The sequence below is a fragment of the Sebastes umbrosus genome, chromosome 22, assembly GCF_015220745.1.
Source record: "Sebastes umbrosus isolate fSebUmb1 chromosome 22, fSebUmb1.pri, whole genome shotgun sequence".
NCBI classification, from domain to species: Eukaryota; Metazoa; Chordata; class Actinopteri; order Perciformes; family Sebastidae; genus Sebastes; species Sebastes umbrosus.
In genome coordinates this window covers 20,030,205-20,049,154 of record NC_051290.1, presented here as the reverse complement: position 1 = coordinate 20,049,154, position 18,950 = coordinate 20,030,205, and the positions used below count along the sequence as shown (strand labels likewise).

The window sequence follows — 18,950 nt, the reverse complement described above, 5'->3', positions numbered from 1 at the left end:
TTTTCTCTTTTTTGGGAGGGGGGACAGGAGGTCTGTAGGGAAAATAGCAGGTCAGCAGTATATATATAAATTGTGAAAGTGTATAAAGGCTTAGAACATTATGATGGAGGTATATGCTCTATTATGCCTCATAAGTTGTTGCAGCAATTTTGGGGTTGCACAAAACTGCAATCAATTAACAACACAAAACAATGACAAATATGCTCAAATCATAACATGGCAAACTGCTGCCCAACAGGCAACAACAGCTGTCAGTGTGTCAGTGTGCTGACTTGACTATGAATGGCCCCAAACTGCATGTGATTATTATAAAGTGGGCATGTCTGTAAAGGGGAGACTCGTGGGTACCCATAGAACCCATTTTCATTCAAATATCTTGAGGTCAGAGGTCAAGGGATGCCTTTGAAAATGACTATACCAGTTTCTCAAAATTTAGCCTAACTGGAGCGTTATTTAACCTCCTTCCCGACAAGCTAGTATGACAGGATTGGTACAAACGGATTCCTTAGGTTTTGTAGTATTTTATGGGTGCTGAGTTGAAATTTAGGTGTGTTTAAGCACCCCTAAAAACAGTCTAAAATCGCCACTGGATCAGGTTTAATTTAGCTGTCCCTCCAGATTTCTGTGAAGGGTCCAAAGAGTCCAACACAGAGCCGACTGTGAAAGTGAATGTTTCAGTTGGTACTGACTTTAAGGGAGCCTTTCCTGATGACTGGCTCCTGAGTGTCCTCCTCCACCTCCTCTTCTGCAGAATCTGTAGCCTTTTCATCTAGTCCAGGAACAAAACAAACATTGTATTTGTATGGTGGGTAAGTATAGTCACATTGCCAAAGCTTTATGTTGGTAAGCTACAGTACCTTTTGGAGACTCAGCAGGGCTGACATTGCTGAGTTGCATTGCCTCTCTTTTCAATTCTTCCTCTTTTGTCCAATCCAAAATGGTATCTGCCACATGCTCCAGGTACTTCCTATCAGAAGGTAACAATGACTTTTAAAGTCTATGTAACACTCCACATACAGGATACGCTATTTCACTAGTTGGGTTACACTGTATATGCTACAGACTGATAAAAGAAAGAGTCTAGATATTCTAGTTTGCTGAGGTCATACTGTATAAAAGAAAACACCTGCAAATGTGAAGTTGCATTCTGACCTGAACTTGACGTCAGTGTGAAGGGCTACATCCCAGGACTCATTGCACTGGCGATAAGAGCTCATTGGATTGTGACAAAAAATGTACAGGATGTTATTATGACTTCCCCTGAAGGTGTCCAAGCAGCAGTATTCTTCTGAGGCTAACTGGAGTACCTACACATAAAAAAATTGCATGTGTAAAATTGAAAAAACATGAAAAATACGAGGGGTTTCAATCCAACAATTTGCGTTTTTAGCTGAAATATGATTATCATGGTGTTTTAACCTTGAAAAAAAAAAGGATTAGACAGGTCACCTGTGGGAAGATGGAGGCATTGTGGTGTTCAGCGTAGTGGAAGTCAAACAGAGATCTCAGCCTACAACTCTGAATGTCAGATAAGTCCAGCTGGCAACGCACTCTCCCACTGATCTGCTGGAGGAGAATCAGAACAAATTTATTCTTTTATTATAGCATACAAAAAAAATGTGAGTAGCTACAGTGGTATGAACATAGAAACAATACCTCTGTGTTACCAGGATCTTCAGTGACAAATGTCGGATCTACAGAGGAAATAACTTATGAGGTATGGCACTTGTTGAGTAGGACATACAGTTGAGAGAAGCTATCAAGTTTCTTAAGTTGCACCTTATAATATACTATATGTGAGCCAAAGTTCACAGTAATTGAATTAACCAACATAGCAAGAGACCTTTAGTCCGTAGGTTATTAAGCTGCTGTTTAGCGTAGGATAGCGGGTCGTCCCAGGGGATTATTGAGGGTGTCTGTTGCTGTGCTGGTTCCAGTGTTTCCAGTGGCCCAGTAACATTCAGTAGTAAGCTATTTTGGTCCAGCTTGGTCAGTGGCATACTCTCAAACACACTCTGATGAATCAAACGCTCCGCTTCCGGCCATAACACAATATCTGTGGGATATCAAAACATCACTATAAGTAATTCCCTATTTGGATCAATACTGTCGTGAAACATGACTATACAAACTCTGAAAACACTAAGGTGTGCGCCTCTGAAAGGTAGCTGGTTTCTGACCATCTGTGCAGTAGTGTTGGAGCTGCTGTTTCATTGTCATCCAGCAGGAGTTGCTGTTTCTATGCTGAGCTGCAGAGTGGATCAGCTCCCACACTGGAGACAGCCTCATCATGGACGACTCCACCTCTGCTGGATCAAAACCGTGAACCGCCTAAGAGGGACACACACACACAAACACACAGTATATGAATACATTTCTAAAAAAATAAGGTCAAGATTACATTAATTATATGGTCTATTTTGAACTAAAATGGCAAATTCCACATGGACAATAAAAAAGAATCAATTATACACAACTGTAAACATGAAAAAAAAATCTACTTGCACTGATATCCCTTAAGCGCAGTGCCATCTCATTATGGCGTCTGATAACCAGAGGGTGCTCAGACTTCTTCTGCATCTCCTCTGCTCCAAACTTCTCAACTAGCCTCTAACAAAAAGAGAATGAAACAGACACAAATGACTGATTAATTTAATTCTGTGAAGAGTGTGTCTGAACACTCTGGAGTCATAGGGCGCACAAACATTACACACCATACCTCCATACCGGGGTTTGGTGGTCAGAGAAACAAGTGAAAGAAAGGAAAATATATACCATGCAATGCAAATTGTCCATGTGACCCCAGTTGATTGAGTCAGGTGGTTTCTGTACTGTAAATGTTGAATTTTTTCATGTCATAATCCATTGATCATTGTAAGAAATATTTTTTTTTTTTCAAAGATCTTTTTATTAATTGTCAATAATCAGTAGAACAGTCACCATGTAGGGAAAGTTCATTTTTTGTTTTTCTGAACAACACTCACCTGTGACACAACACATCAATCATACCTGACAACAATACACACAGACAGCCACAGCTGGCCAGGACATAAGACATAACTGATTCTCAATCATGGATACATAAAATTCAAATTGTAGAAAATACAGGGAGAGTATCCGCAAATAAGTCATGAAATAATAACAATAATAAGTGAACAAATAAATAAAAAACAATAATAAAAAACATAATAAGAATAAGAATAAGAATAAGAATAATACATATTATTATTATTATTATTATTATTATTATTATTAATAATAATAATAATGTTTATTATTATTATTAATAATGAATAAATAAAAAAGGAAAAAGAAGATACTACTACTGGCTACTCAGAGATTACTGTAGTGGGTTTCTCAAAAAATGACAAAAAGGGGCCCCACACTCTCTGTTCCCCGGGTAGTATAACGGATTTTCTCTAAATTCATACAGGACATAATGTCTCTGATCCAATGTGAGTGGGAAGGAGGGGCAGAATCCTTCCACTTAAGTAAGATAGCTTGTCGAGCTAATCAAGAGGTAAAAGCCAAGACGTTCAGTTTTGCTTTAGGCAAGTTGAAGTCTGGAGCGATGCCAAAAATGGCAGTCAAGGGATTTGGCTCAATTTGATGGTGAAGGGTTTCAGAAATAGTACCTTAGACTGATGTCCCAAATTTGGTCAAAAGTGGACATGTCCAGTAACTGTGGAGGAGTGATGCAGGTGCCCTTTTACATTTATCACATGTAGGGTCCACGTCAGTGTACATTTGAGCTAATTTTGTTTTAGATATGTGGATACGATGAACTACTTTGAATCAAGGTGGAAATGCATCCAATGCATCAAACTACGAATATTTGCTGCCCAGTAATAGTATTGAAAAATGGGCAGAGCCATTCCCCCCACTTGCTTGGGTCTTTGAAGGAATGCTTTCCGTAACCGAGGGTGATTGCCATTCCAAATATCAGATGTAATTAAAGAGTCAAGGGCCTTAAAAAAGGATTTGGGGATGAAAATGGGGAGATGCTGGAAAAGATAAAGAAATTTTGGAAGCAGTGTCATTTTAATTGAATTTATTTGTCCAATAAGGGACAAAGACAGAGGGGACCATTTCGATAAAATTAGTTTTGCTTGAGCAAATAGACTAAGGAAATTTGATTTGAATAAGTTATTGAATTCCCTAGTGACACATATCCCAAGATAGCTTAAGTGTTCTTTCACCACCTTCAATGGCAGATTTTTATAGTTAAGTTTAAGAGCTTCCTTATTAATTGGAAAGAGTTCGCTTTTATTTAGGTTAAGTCTATATCCCGAGAACTGACTAAAAACCTCCAACAAACTGAGGGCTTCTGGTAAAGAAGTGGCTGGTTTTGAAACAAACAGAAGTAAGTCATCTGCGTATAACGAGACCTTATGCTCTACTCCTCCCCTCCATATCCCCTGTAGCCGCTTATTGCTACAAATTGCAATTGCAAACGGCTCAATGGCAATAGCGAAAAAGGAGCGGACTCAAAGGGCAACCCTGCCGGTCCCACGGTGTAAGTCAAAATATTTAGAGTAATGATTATTTGTTAATACAGAGGCAGAAGGACGTGTGTACAGCAGTTTGATCCAGGAAGAGAAAACAGGACCAAAACCAATACTCTGTGCAATACTCTGGCATTAATATTGCATTTGTACTGTAGATTTCAAGAAATATTCTTATTTATTGTATTCTTGCATTTATATTTCACACATTTAATAGATCCCACTTCTCAGCATTTTGTATTTACTTATTTACACTTTGGTTTTAAATTATGTGTTCGATGTACATACGTATTTGTACATATTTCTTATATTTTTCATTTATCTATTATTTTTATTATTTATTTATATTACTCCATATATTGTTATATATTGTATTAGTATGTACATAATTTACATTTTACATAATCCTTTATTTTAATTTTTCGCATATTTCTTTATACTTATATATAAGAGCCACTGTAACATCCCAATTCTGATTGTACTGTATGTTAGCTACATTATTGTGATTATAGCACCATCTGTTGGACTTATATTGTATGTATTTCTGGCCCAGCTATGCTCTACAGTATATGTAGTTATGGTAGTATGCAATAAAAATCATATTTCCCTTCGTAATAATGCTACAAACCAAAGAAAAGTGGGAAGAAACGGATTTCAGTCTATTTATAATTTTTTTGTGTATGTACATCTGATAGCCTTACAAAACACCAAAACACTTTAATCCTAACCCGAGTAAGGCCTTCAATTCTCTAAGTAAAGCCTTTTTGGCACTTCTTGATACTTCTGTTTTTTCTCAGTTTGTGCATGAACCTACTCTCTGCAGCGGTCACACCATTGACTTGATTCTATCACGCGGGATGGAGCTTTCTGTTCTGAAGGTCTCATCACTTTCTAATTAAATGTGAAGTGACACTAGTCTGCCCTTGTAATGTTGGTTCTGATGTATTCAACACTCGTATTGGTCCTTTAACTGCACTTGGTGAGCGATTGCCTGTGGTCTTGGCTCATTTCACTGCAGCGACGGGCCCTGAAAATTGTACCAGTGACTTCAACACAGCCCTTTATAGTCTCCTGGATTCAGCTGCACCTCTTTCTACCAAAACAAGACGGTCGAAGAGGGCTACACCCTAGTTCACTGATGAAACACATGCTCTTAAGTAGGCCTGCAGGTGAAGGGAACAGAAATCTAAACTGGAAGTTTTCAACCTCTCACGTCACAAGTGTGTATTAAATTACAAGCGTGTTCTGAAAACCAGCCGTTTGTTAACTAATCACCCCTTACGGCTCATGATGTTTTTTAGACTTTTTCTGCCCTCCAAAAAAATATTTTCTCATCTCCAGCAAACTTCTGTAATATCAGTTAAGAAACCACACCTTGTCCAAGCCCAGGGTCTCTAAATAATTATTAACCAGTCTCTAACATTCCACTCTTTTCAAAAGTACTACAAAGTGTTATGTCTCAGCAAATTACAGCTGAGACATACCAGTATTGTGAACCTTTTCAGTCTGCTTTCAGGGCCCGTCATTCCACTGAAACTGCACTTCCTAAAGTAGTGAATGATCTTCTGCTTACTATGCATTCAGACTTTACATCTGTGGTTCTATTACTGGACCTCAGTGCGGCTTTTGACACCACTGATCGTTTGCATTGCATCTCTCTAACCCTTGTTTGTTTGTGTCCCTCAATCATATGAGCATTCAAGCTGTGTGCCTATCTCCCATTCTCTCTCTCTCTCCCTATTTTCTCCTCGTCCTCTGTTTTCACTCAGGCTTCTCTGTGCTGGACTATCAGCCATCCTGGGACCTCTCATTTTAAAATGGAAAAGGGATAAAAAGGACTCTTGATGTTAAATCAGGAGGAACAACATAAGACATGTCTCAAGTTTTAAGATCATGCTCTTCATGGTGAAAACATTCCTAGGGTTGTATGATGAAATATAACAGCAAAAGGGAGAGCAGACCCATTCACTCTCACTTGCTTTGTCTACACTCATGAAAGCCCGCTTTACACCCTCCCCCGGTTACGTCACATCTAAGCCCACTCTCAACGTGACAGTGGAGCTGGCGGGGATTGGCTCAAGTGCTCCAGTGGGCTAGCCCTTCCCACTGAAACACAAGCCACTTATTTCAGCCCCTCCTGCCGCCCCGAAAAGAGTGTGTTGCATTGGCCGGGAATCGAACCCGGGCCTCCCGCGTGGCAGGCGAGAATTCTACCACTGAACCACCAATGCTACATATATCTGCTCTTAAGACTCTAAATTTTTGTAGTTCTGTTGGCTATCATATACTCCACACATGTTAGAGATAGGTAGGTATGTGTGTTTTGGTGCATACCTTCTTGTCCTCTTCATTCTGTGCTGTTGTCAGCAAGCTGTTTAACATGTGGCTTCTCTCATCTTTTGTGTGTACCAGAGGCAGGAAGCTTTGGAGCATGAAGCTGACCAGCTCATAGTCTAACCCGGGAGCACTGTGAGGTTTGGGTTCCTCAGCCACACGGGACAGGGTGGACAAAGACTGCTCTGTTGAAATCACCACCTAAACACACAAATGCACAGATATGAGGGGAAAAGCGTTAACCACCCAAACAAGGCCATACTACACAGGTTTTTTCACATGACATCTGGCTAATTTCAGAGAACAAAGAGTACAAATTTCTAATTTTTGCCTTATTCAAAGGTTTTCAGTTAGATATTATCTTGATCACAAAAGCACTCTGCTGACTATATCTATATCTATATCTATATATATATATATATCACAATTTGTTGATGTCACACATAGATAATGAGGGACCAATTTCAAACAATCTAAAACTTGGCCTGACTACACACTACACATCCACACTCATAATACGCATAAAGACCTGTTCCAGCATACAGTGCACGATTAGAGGCACGGAGCAGGCTTCAGAGGGAACCAGGCCGAGTAGGTTACCATAGTAACGCATGTCCACATCTTTGGAGAGAGGAGGCAGCTCGATACCTGTCCACAAAGTAGAGAGGACAAAAGGGAATGGATAGTTTGTCATACTAGTCTTGAGTTTTGCAAGCATGTGGCAAAAATACATGATTAAAGAGAAAGGTTTTACCTAGGTCCGGTGGGCTTTCCTTCGGCTCTGATTTCTTCTTGGAGCGTGGAGTCAGGGGGAGAGGGATCGGCACAACCTGGCACAAGAAACACACAACAAGGAAGATCTTTTAACTATACACCCAATATCCAGCCACTTCATTACTGTTCACTGCGGAGGTAACACTGCCACTCTAAATTCCACTGGTTGAGGCGGCCTATAAAGACATTGATTACAGTTAAAGAATCAGGGTCCAGAGAGGGGATATTGCACAATTGTTTTGTTTATTTGTGTGTGTACAGTATGTGTGTGTGTGTGTGTTTTAATAGTTTTACATTTTCAATTTAATTAATTTTAGTGTGATTTTTGTATTTCATTTTAGTTTAGTTTTAGTTAGTTTTCAGAGTGCATATGCTAGTTTTAGTTTAGTTTTACTTTATTGGAAAGGTTAGCTTTCGTTTTTATATATATTTGTTTATATATATAGTTTTATAATGTCTCAAGTATGTAGCTACATATACATACAAAATACATGGTTGGAGAACTGTGTAAGAATGGCCGTAATGTTTGTTTAATCTTCACACTACTTGAGTGTACAGTCTGAAGCCATGGCGGCACAGCGCCATCTCCTGGTCAAGTCCTTTCAGTTTTAGTGATTCAACAAGACATGATGGAAATTCATGCTGTTTCTTTTACTGGCAGTGATATATTATAGCTAAAAAAAAAAACTAAAACTGAAATCAATTCACATTTTTATTAGTTTTTTTAACCAGGCAATATCATTTCAGTTTAATTTTAGATTTTTCTTAAAGGATTTAATTTGAATTAGTTTCAGTTCACTAACACTACTTTTCACTGCTTATTTTCGTTTTAGTTTACTATAATAACCCTGGTGTGTGTGTGTGTGTGTGTGTGTGTGTGTGTGTGTGCGCGTGTTTGTGTGTGTGGTCTGTGGATAGACATGCATATAGGAAACCATTAGTTAAATCAAGCAAAACTATTATTCCGATAGAGAACATGAGAATAACTAAGAAGTTACAGATTTGCATGATGCACAATAGTAAATGGTAAATGGATTTGCATTTATATGGCACTTTTCTAGTCTCCCGACCACTCAAAGCGCTTTACACTACACTTCACTACACTACATTCACACAGCGAGAGCAATTTGGGGTTAAGTATCTTGCTAAAGGACACTCCCACATTTGGACTGGAGGAGCCGGGGAATCGAACCGCTGACCTTCCACTTGGTACCTCTGAGCCAAAGCCGCCCCAGTAATTAGCAACGGGCGATTCAATACAGTAATAATATGGCAAAAACACGTAGTATTTATGCCAAAAACATTAACTAACCACCAACATAAATAATACATACATTAATAATGTATAACCACCACCTGAAGAAACGCAGAAGCATGGCAGCATGTCTGCTAATTAGCTGTTGCATCAGACCAATTTACACCACAAATGGCTAAAACTCGACAAAATCTCAACAATTACCTTTGAACTCGACCAGGAGATGTCTTTAGCAGCTAAAGAATCAGTACTTACGTAGTTTCATCAATGCACAACAACAAAATAGTCCACATGGAAAGCTGCCTCCTTAATTGTCCAATCTCTCGGTGGTGCCTCCGTGTCTGACTGAGTGAGGTAACAGGCATTCTGGTTGTGCCACTTCCGCTTTAGTCCACTAGAGGTCACTGCTGGGCTCTACTACACTGGGTAAGTTGTAACTATTCTTTGGTGTCAGCATATGCTGTTCATGATATTCTGTACTGTATGAAAATGAATACTCTTGGCAATTATAATTTCATGTACCCTTCATAAGATGGTGAAGAAAAATGCCACAAATTCACTGACTCTTGTTTTGGACTGTTGGTTGGACAAACATCTGTCCAAACAAAATGCACTTAAAGACACTACAGTGTCAATGTAACTAGCACTGTATTGTGTACAGTGGCTCTTCAGCAGATGCAGCAACCCAGTGGCCTGATGAATACAGCACTGACTTTCTAAACTAGACATTGCTGGGCCCATAACCCAGAGGTCGGTGGATCGAAACCATCCTCTGCTGTGTCAGCATTTTCCTTTACAAGGAAACTGAATATCGTTCACATTGTTCACTTTTTTCAGACATTTCACCAAAACATTTAGTCGATCGCTCACTGAATACACACCGGACAGATCCCTTAGATCAGCCATTCTCAACCAGTGTGCCGCGGAGGCAGTGGTACTAGATTATTTTTTTATTACTATTTAGCAAAGTGAACAGGTAAAACCTAAAGGAGGTAAGATGCAAGCTGCCGTAAAACCAAAGCCTATTGAAGGAGGCTGAGACACGGACGGACACGGGTCTTGTATTGGGTATAACACATGCGCAGTGTAACTGGAGCTGCGGTCGTGCGTTGCGATCGGCTCAATTTCGGCGAGTGCAGAGCAGATATTACTGCGCATGTGCGGTACCCCGAAGGCGCGTTGATTAAGTGTGACCCAACCTCCTTCAATAGGCCTTGTGTAAAAACACCAAACATCATCAGGTAGAGACAAACGTGTTTGCCACTGTTAGCTAGCTAACGTGATGATCTAAGGCTTAGATCATCAAGTAAAGGTCTCGTCACTATGCCACGAATAAATTCAAAATCAGTTCATGGTGCCTTCAGTCATTAATATGGTCCTACTCTCTGGAATTCTCTGCCACTTGAACTACGGTCTGCTACAACAGTTTCTTCTTTTAAAAGCAGACTCAAAACATATATTTTTTCGCAACCTTTTAGTTGTGTTTAGTGTGTGGTTAACAAGTAAAACTTTTATTTTAGAATCAGTATTATATTATATTATTGTTATTATTCCATTATTAATAATAATAATAATACCTTCTTTTCTTATATGTTTTTTATCTTATATGTTTTATATATATAATACCTTCTTATCTTGTGTTTTTATCTTATATGTTTTATATATGTAATACCTTCTTATCTTATATGTTCTTATTTTATGTTTTTGTCATATGTGATTTTTGCCTATTTTTTTGTTTTTATTTGAAGCACATTGAGTTTACACCTGTCATATGAAATGTGGTATATAAAAAAATGGATTTGATTAATTGAGAAAATAAACAGCAGATCAATCAATAATGAAAATAACGTTAGTTGCAGCCCTATTGTGTAGTTATACTGACTGTTGTGCATGCATGTGTGTAGATGTGTACCTCTACAGGCTGTGGAACCAACTCAACAATAGTGGGTACACTGATGAGTTTGATGTTGTCCATGTAGTGCTGATGTTGCCTGCGCCAGTCCAGACAGTCATACATGAGATTGGCCACACCCTCGAATATTTCGCTTCCCATCTCCAGCTGGACACACACAGATTAGGATTCAAATTCACAATCAAGTAAAGCTTCAATGAGATTAGATTTACGAAACAAACCCAACTCACCTCAGCCTCAGGTTCCTGTGTGTCGATGGGAGGCCCGAGATCTGGGACAGTGTAGCTGAGCTGAACCACATCACGGAGCTTGGAGTCAGGTGGCCCGCTGTCCAAAACTGGTCTCAGACCTGACCAGAATAGATCCAACTTCCTGGCCTGCTCAGCCAGCTCTACGCTACCATGAACCTCTGCTTCTGGCACACACAAAGGAAAGGATGATGTAATGTTGATAACAACATACAACAAATATAAAAAATAAGGGGTATACTGATGAGTCTGAATCCAAATAAAAGCTATTACAGTATATTGTGTATACTGAAGGCCCTTTACCTGCATCCATAACTGGAGAAGCTCCCAGATTCTGCTCATTGCCCTCACAGGGGTGTTGCTCCTTCTGTCCCTCAGAAGTTTGTGTGTGCTCTGAACACAATTGAATGACATTGGCAACATGTACACCTATGGCATCAAGCTCTGCAATCAGGTGCGGCTGGTAGAAGCCCAGCAGTAGGATGTAGTGTTGAGGACCATCCTGTGGTTCGTCATCTATGGCCAGACATACAAAAGACAAAATACACAGAGTGAGTTCTCACTCTCTCATACACAAACACAGACACACTACTAGTATTTTCTCAGTATTTTCACTTTTTTTAAAGACTATTTTTTGGGCCTTTTTGCATTTAATTGCTAGAGATAGTGTTAGTCATGAAATGGGGAGAGGTAGGGGACGACCTGTAGCAAAGGTCCTCAGGTCGGATTTGAACCCAGGTGAGCTACCGGGGTGTCCGAGTATCTCAGCTTTTTGAACTCCATAGCCTACAGTTGGTTTTAATTAGAGTTTTTACCTATGAACTTTGGTGGCTCAACATCATCCCTGCGGCTGAACTTAGTCTTCTTGTCCTTGGAAGGTCCAGGTGAGGGCGGATTCCTTTCCTTTTTGTCAGAGACCTTGGCCCCTCCTTTGTCCTTGCTGGCAGAGGGAGCTCTGGCCTTTGCCTTCTCCTCAGCCTTAAACAGACAAAAATGACAGAATTGCACAATAAAAACCCTGAGAAAGATCCCATTAACTCTTCCTCTATTTGACAAACCCGAGTGAAAATCCACTCCAGTTCAACAATGTTACTAAATTATAATTAACACATAGAATCACATATATGTAGAAGCACTCACCTGCTTGGCTTCCCTCCTCTGCTGATCATTGGTTTTGATCTGTAGCAGCTGGAACTTCAGTATTTTTGCCATCAGGTCACAAGGAATCTCCTCTCCGGCATCCAGCAGCACCTTAGCAAGCTCTGTAACCTACACGAGACATAAACACAGAGAACAAAGCCAGCTCAAAGACACACATGCACACAAACACCCAGGGTTTCTCTAAGACAACCAGAGGGTCTGACAGACTGACACACAACATATTAGAAACCCTCATTCCCAACCCTACCTCGTAGAACTCGGGGATGTCATCAGGTCTTTTTGCTTTGGGATTCCTCAGTTCATGGATCTGCAATAAAGTCAGACAGGGGAGCATTTTGATTTTTGACAAAATACAAGATATTAGAAGTGCACTGACACCATTTTTTGGTGCCTCATTAAGTAGATAAGTTGATGACAAATAATACTGAGTAGTCATTAAATTAGCCATTCATGCTATCATCAATACAATGAGAAGGGCGACCAAAGCTACAAATTATTTCATAAAATATGAGATCTAATACCTAATTGTTGAATACTCAATACATGGAGATATTTAGATTGTGGCTAAAATGAGTTTACAAATTTGGAACTAATGATACTAGAATAAAATGTGAGAAATTTAACCTTTCTGTTTATATAAGATGTGAAAGTTACATAGACACACAAGAGGTTAGATTGATAACTTAATGACAGTGCCAAGTTCAGCTGAATTTATTTCATATAAATTCGTTTTCAGTTAGTTTTATAACAGTTTAAGTGTACTGTATTGACAGCATGAAGAGCTCTACAAAAATACAGGAGACACTATGAATAAAAAATAACTCGGACCAAACTAAGAATACCTTTGTATGGGTGCTGTCCCAGGTCAACAAGGTGAAAAGTTTGCGTAGTGGTTTCTGCACGGCCAAAGACAAAGCCTGGGTCAGTTCCTCCTCCTCTGGACTTCTCCCAACCACCAAAGACACACAGGCCTGCCATGACTCCTAGAAAGGGCATAAGAATACCAGGATAATAACATTATCTATATGCTATAATACGCATACATCATCCAAGTCAACAACCACAGGTTACACTGATTTCACATCATTACAGTTAACTGACAGGTGGATTTTGCGTGGACTAAACAAATGTGTATACATTACACAACTTTTACTGATAGAAAAAAGCTAAATGATACTAACACAACTGTTGAAATGTTGCAGTGTGATGTAGCTGCAACGCCATAGCACAACAAATGTAACTTGGAAGGTTTTACTGGAAGTTTTTTTTATTTTTTTTTATTAATATATTGAAGAACATTAATTTACAAACATTAAGGCATTGTAATCTAAACTCAATACTTCTAACATACAAGGCACAAAGATAACTGAAATTATAAAAAATAATACAATAACAAAAATAATAGATGGGGTAGAAAATAATTCAAGGAACAAAAAAAGAAATGCATAAATAAATAAATAATAATAATAAGACTGCACTCTTCCATAGTAGCTCTAGGGGTCATCATCATATATGTTCAGTTCTTCATAAGCTCTAAGGAGACACTTTGCATGTTGTCCTTTCATTAGTCTTAAAGCACTGAGATGATTGTCCACAAGGTCCCTTTTGAAAACGGAAAATAGGGGTTTCATTCTCCTCCATTTGGATGACAAAATTTGCCAGCAGTATCAGATTGTTCAATATTAAGTCATTCTTAATGTCCTTCATGTTAATACCAAACACAATATTTTCTCTTGTGAGAGGAGCAAGTAGTTGGATTTTGGTTGACAGCCAGTCCTGCAAATCTTCCCAGAATGCCGCAGAATAAATACAGTGGAAAAACAGATGATCAGTAGTTTCAATCTCAGTCTCACACAAATTGCAGTTATTGTGATCAACATTCAATCTCAGTTTTAGCAATTCATTGGATTTACTGGAGAGAAGTGCCTCAAGATAACCTCAACCACATAGACTTCCGGTTTGGATGTCTTACTTTCGAAATAAAAGCTCAAATGTTTGCTGTTTTTTTTTTTATGCCAGAAGTATGTTTGCCAACACTTTTTTCACAGAATAGACATTTTTAACTTTACTGAAATTGTCCCAAGAAGCAGTTTGGTGGATAACACCCCATTTTAAATCATTTCTTCTACCTGAAATGAAGAGTAACGTAAGCTAGCTAATTGGCTGCTAGGCAACCTGTAGAAGTTTAACTACCGTGTGTAGCCAGGTAATAACACCTGTAACCTTACAAGTTTCACTTTGTGTGATGAAAGAGATATATTTTGAACAAATGAATGAAGTTAAACCGAATAAAGAAGTCAAATTGAGTAAACAAACCTCTTGAAACTGTTCTCTGGTGAGAGCAGCCTCCCAGTTCTTGTTGACAGCTGCGACTCCAGGAGCACTTCTGGCTGCTGAGCCTTTCTTAGCTGCTTTAGGTGGCATTTACACTCAATTATCTACAGTAAAAAAAAGCTAAGCTTAAAGTCGCCAGGGCAAACATCAGATTAAGCTAGATAAAACCTGCAAGTTAACTAAAAGTCGTCTGTTGTCACCTGGTGCTTGTGTTGCCCCTGGCAACCGCCAAGCATCAAGTTTCCCAAAGTGATAATTTCCTGTAAACTTTCAAAACAAAAGCATTTCGGTTTTCACATTGTTGGACAAAGCAATACATCTTACAAAGTCAAAACAATAAAACACATTTGAATTGAATCTGTAGTAAAAAAAAAAGAATTCACTTTTTTTGTGGTACAGAATTTCCCTTTTCAACAATGAAATAATTTAGTTTAAATAGAAATATATATTTTGTAGGTAACATGTCAAGTATTCCTTTTCTCCACTAGATGGCAGTGGGCTCTCTGGACTGTGAGACAATACTCCTTATCCAAAACATTAATTTTTACTTTTTTACAATTTACACAATATTTCACTATTTCACAACAATTATAATTATTGCCTATCATTATAATGGTACACTGTGCAGCCATTCCACAAGGGCATAATCCATAAATTGCAACCATCTGGCATCCAAAAAGTAACCAATTCTGCTTGGTTCAGTCATTGAATGAAGGCACAAAACTGTGATAAACAGTTGGTTTGATTTCAGTGAATCAGAAAAGGAATTCTCAGAGCACCATCTGGAACACATAAACTGACATAACAATGTAATTTAATCTGTGTAATGACCAGATGAGCTGAGCAACAAGACAGAGGTTAAATTATAGCAACACCAAGATGAATAGTCTCTAATTCTATGAATCTTGAGTAGAATAAAGATCTATTTTAAACCATAATGATGCATTCAATATATGACACGGCAGATTTAACCTTGGCCAGGGAGATTTTTTAATGCTAATTAGATGAATACTGAAGTGGAATGAATATAAATATACTGTATTAAATTAATGATAATGAAGAGTGAAGTGTGAAGGGGGTCGTGGCCACTTCAGCACTCCTACACACTATCAGGCAACAATTAAATGAGCTACAACATATCTTAATAATCATGCACTCTTTTTTTTATTCTGCGTTCAATTATAATTCAGTTATTGAAATGGAAAAGAAAATTCCCAGTTGCTGTTTCAAGTATAGTGGTGGAATAAAAAAAACATAATATATATAATATGCCTGTTCTATTCATGATACATACAGTATATATGTCATATGATTTCACATATCCAAAAAAAAGTTCCAGCAGAGCTGTTATCATGCTTTTCAGGGGATAAAGACACTTTCATGACTGTATTTTGACATCTTACTGGAAAAGAATGAGCAAGAAAAGCATGGTCAGTCATGCTGAAGCACTTCCTGTTTTACTTTCCGACTTTTTGTGCAACGCAGCTGAAATTATAAGCAAGATTGACACCAGAGATGCGCTTTAACATCATAGCACATACACTTACTACAATTGTTATACAATATATTCCCTTTGTCAATAGAAGCTTTCTGGACTGTGGCAGAGCTGTCTCAATGAGATGTCTTTGAGCCAGAAAAAATGCTCCATTTTCTAAATTAATGACTCAATACAGCACATACACTGGGCCTCTGTTAAAAAAGACTCATTGGAATGCTTCTTGCTCTATTCATCAGAGCTTATTATAAAGAATTTCATGCACCACATCTCTGCACCAAAGTCATGATTTGGCACAGATTTTGGGGCAGTTTTATTAATGCAAGGGGCCATTGTCATGAAGGTGATTTCACCCAGGCAACAACCTACTTCCAGCAGCTCGCCATAAAAGGTCAAAAGTGAGACGACGCCCACTTGTCAGATGCCAGAGAAATCCATGTTTGAAGCCAGCAGGGCATTAGTTATGGAGGAGTTGTCAGCTCCAAACCTTCCAGAGGCAGCGGACTATACAAAGGTCACACACCAGCCAGATAAACACTGTAGTGACACTTAAATAACACTCCATCCGCCACTGCTGCGAATAGCATAGCAACATCTCAAAATATCCATATTTTTTTAGGAATACACTGCTGTTAAACGTGTGCATCATGTGTCTGCTGGGGCTATTTTGTTTCATTACACAGTCGTAATGGTTTATTTGAGAACCTCATCCACTTTCTACTTAGTTACTCAAAATAATGACTCTTATTCAAATTATTAGATAAAACACTTTATCTTATCCCAAGGGAAATTGCTGATTGATGACTAACCCAAGAGGTGTTCAAAACCAAAACATCAATTAAAATAAGACACCAAGTTCTCAGGAACACACTGTCTGTACTTCAACGGAGGTAAGACGGCGGCTGGCGGTACCACGGTTTTGTTTTGCACTCTGCGGCTCATGTTATCGCAGTTTCAGAAACGTATCAGAGAACTACGATGGCCTTCAGGTAACGTAAAAGGCGCAACGCTCTCGCTAGAGCTAGTGTTTGGTTTGTCCGTTGTGTGCTGCTGTAGAAAAAAATGACGGACTCCGTGAGGAGGACTCGCTCCCTATGTAGATATGAAGGGCTCATTCTAAGCAAACAAAAACACAACAATTGTAATTTCAGGTATTTATATATATATACTGTTTGTATTTGTAGGATCTGGCGGCATCTAGCGGTGAAGTTGCAGATTGCAACCAACTGAAACCTCTCCCATGTAGAAGAACTACGGTGGCCGACGCAAAAACACGAATGGCCCTATCTAGAGCCAGTGTTTGGTTTGTCCATTCTGGGCTCCTGTAGAAACATGGCGGCCGGCTCCATGAAGAAGACCTGCTCCCTATGTAGATATAAAAAGATATTATAAGGTAACAAAAACACAACAATTCCTATTTTCAGGTGATTATACACTAAGGAAAACATAAGCTACTTATTAATATTATATTCCATTTCTGTCAATAGATCCCCCTAAATGCTACACACTGTTCCTTTAATGTGTCATATTAAGTGGATATTGAGCTGGGGAACATGGCACAGCAATGCTAAATGCTAACATGCACACAATGACGATGCTAACATGCAGATATTTAGTAGCCTAAGAGTATTTACTATGTTCACAATCTTAGTTTAGTGTGTAAGCATGCTAACATTTCTTAAAAATAAAAAAATGAAGATATCTAAATTTTAAAAAAATTCTATAATATTCTACTTTCGCTTGCGTTCCTGTTGGATTAAATTCAATGCTTGATGCCTACAGTGATCCATTATGGGCACTGTCCCTCAGCCTGTGTTAACTCCCGCTGTATCAGACTGCCCTCTGAGCTATGGTGTTTACGTGCTACTTGGCAATGCAAAGTAGATTTTAAATTCCGCTCACCAACATTGCATGGCGCCAGCTCGAACTGCAGTGTTAGAAAGATTTGAATTTCAATACCCAGAAACCATGTGATATAAAGAGTAAACAGCAAGCTCGTGTTTACCAACCCCCACCAGTTCAACTTTCTCTGGATGGACCTCATTCTTTGCTGTTCGTGATTATTGATTTGTCACAGTGGCTCGGGACCACTGAACCATACCTGACTTGAAAATTACATTTCAATTTTGATTACAATTACATTAAAAAAAAATTGCCTCCTTTTTTTGTTTTCTGGTATGAAATTACGGTCTCACAGGGCAGCTGGCATTACAATGCACTGTCCAAAATCTGATCCTATTTGCTACCTGATGCCAAATGGAAATAATGAATGAGTAAACAAGCATCTATTTATAAATCCATTTATATCTACTGTACTTTTTACTATACAGTAGGTATACTATAGTGTAAAGATATATGATGATGCACAGCCAAGTTTGATAAGAATGGCTGGGAATGTCCTGTAATTTAACAAAAAGAAAAGATGATTATGCAAATCCCAAAAGAGGAACATTGTTTACATGGATACAAACACTGAGGAGACAAACATATCTGGCTCACACTGGATCCTAGTGTGACATGCATGCACCCTTAAGCCACGTTCATCAGATTTCCACTTTCCAAGGAAGAGGCTGTCCCGTGGGTCAGGAGGAAACGTGGAATCACGCCCAGTTCGTCTAGGGAACAAAACAGGCCTATCAAGTGACCCCGGACACCCACCGAGGATGGAGAGGGGGACTCAAAAGCTGGTAAACATCTGTAGGCTGTCAAGGCTACAGAATGTGCTGTGTAGGCAGAGGGCATGTGTGATCAGTCTGATCAGTGTGATTGACTCTGCAGCTGCGGCAGGGAGGCATTTCACAACACGGTACTGTCACTGAAACCCACACTGCGCGGCTTGAGATGAATCATGTCGACACTGAGTGTCTCAAGTAGCACCAATGAGCTTCAGTGAATGAGCTGCCCGGCCAGTAGAGTGCAGCTCTGATTCTTT

The 18,950-nt window shown here is 39.0% G+C and overlaps 2 protein-coding genes and 1 non-coding gene across 10 annotated transcripts in view; all 3 read right to left on the bottom strand.

The window, feature by feature from the left end:
• spag17 (sperm associated antigen 17) overlaps nucleotides 1–14,756 on the bottom strand; it is a 32,280-nt gene extending 17,524 nt beyond the window's left edge. For 3 of the 6 annotated variants that reach the window (XM_037757885.1, XM_037757888.1, XM_037757889.1), the window contains exons 1-19: nucleotides 14,506–14,756; nucleotides 13,032–13,172; nucleotides 12,437–12,496; nucleotides 12,169–12,297; nucleotides 11,844–12,006; nucleotides 11,332–11,544; nucleotides 11,011–11,195; nucleotides 10,781–10,927; nucleotides 7,594–7,669; nucleotides 7,369–7,487; nucleotides 6,840–7,040; nucleotides 2,506–2,610; nucleotides 2,181–2,331; nucleotides 1,844–2,056; nucleotides 1,657–1,694; nucleotides 1,450–1,566; nucleotides 1,153–1,307; nucleotides 858–967; nucleotides 690–769 (exon numbers count right to left, since the gene is read on the bottom strand). In XM_037757885.1, the coding sequence (XP_037613813.1) occupies nucleotides 690–769; nucleotides 858–967; nucleotides 1,153–1,307; nucleotides 1,450–1,566; nucleotides 1,657–1,694; nucleotides 1,844–2,056; nucleotides 2,181–2,331; nucleotides 2,506–2,610; nucleotides 6,840–7,040; nucleotides 7,369–7,487; nucleotides 7,594–7,669; nucleotides 10,781–10,927; nucleotides 11,011–11,195; nucleotides 11,332–11,544; nucleotides 11,844–12,006; nucleotides 12,169–12,297; nucleotides 12,437–12,496; nucleotides 13,032–13,172; nucleotides 14,506–14,613 (2,511 nt within the window). In that variant the 5' untranslated portion in view covers nucleotides 14,614–14,756. Of the gene's footprint in view, nucleotides 1–689; nucleotides 770–857; nucleotides 968–1,152; nucleotides 1,308–1,449; nucleotides 1,567–1,656; nucleotides 1,695–1,843; nucleotides 2,057–2,180; nucleotides 2,332–2,505; nucleotides 2,611–6,839; nucleotides 7,041–7,368; nucleotides 7,488–7,593; nucleotides 7,670–9,123; nucleotides 9,265–10,780; nucleotides 10,928–11,010; nucleotides 11,196–11,331; nucleotides 11,545–11,843; nucleotides 12,007–12,168; nucleotides 12,298–12,436; nucleotides 12,497–13,031; nucleotides 13,173–14,505 lie in introns of those variants that run through there. The other 3 variants (XM_037757887.1, XM_037757886.1, XM_037757890.1) reach the window with 3 other exon arrangements.
• Nucleotides 1–18,950, bottom strand: part of LOC119481208 (serine/threonine-protein kinase pim-1-like) — a 1,020,488-nt gene that overhangs the window by 686,766 nt on the left and 314,772 nt on the right. The gene's annotated exons all lie outside the window — the stretch shown is intronic.
• trnag-gcc lies at nucleotides 6,666–6,736 on the bottom strand. The gene has a single exon. It is a non-coding gene; the product is annotated as a tRNA-Gly (tRNA).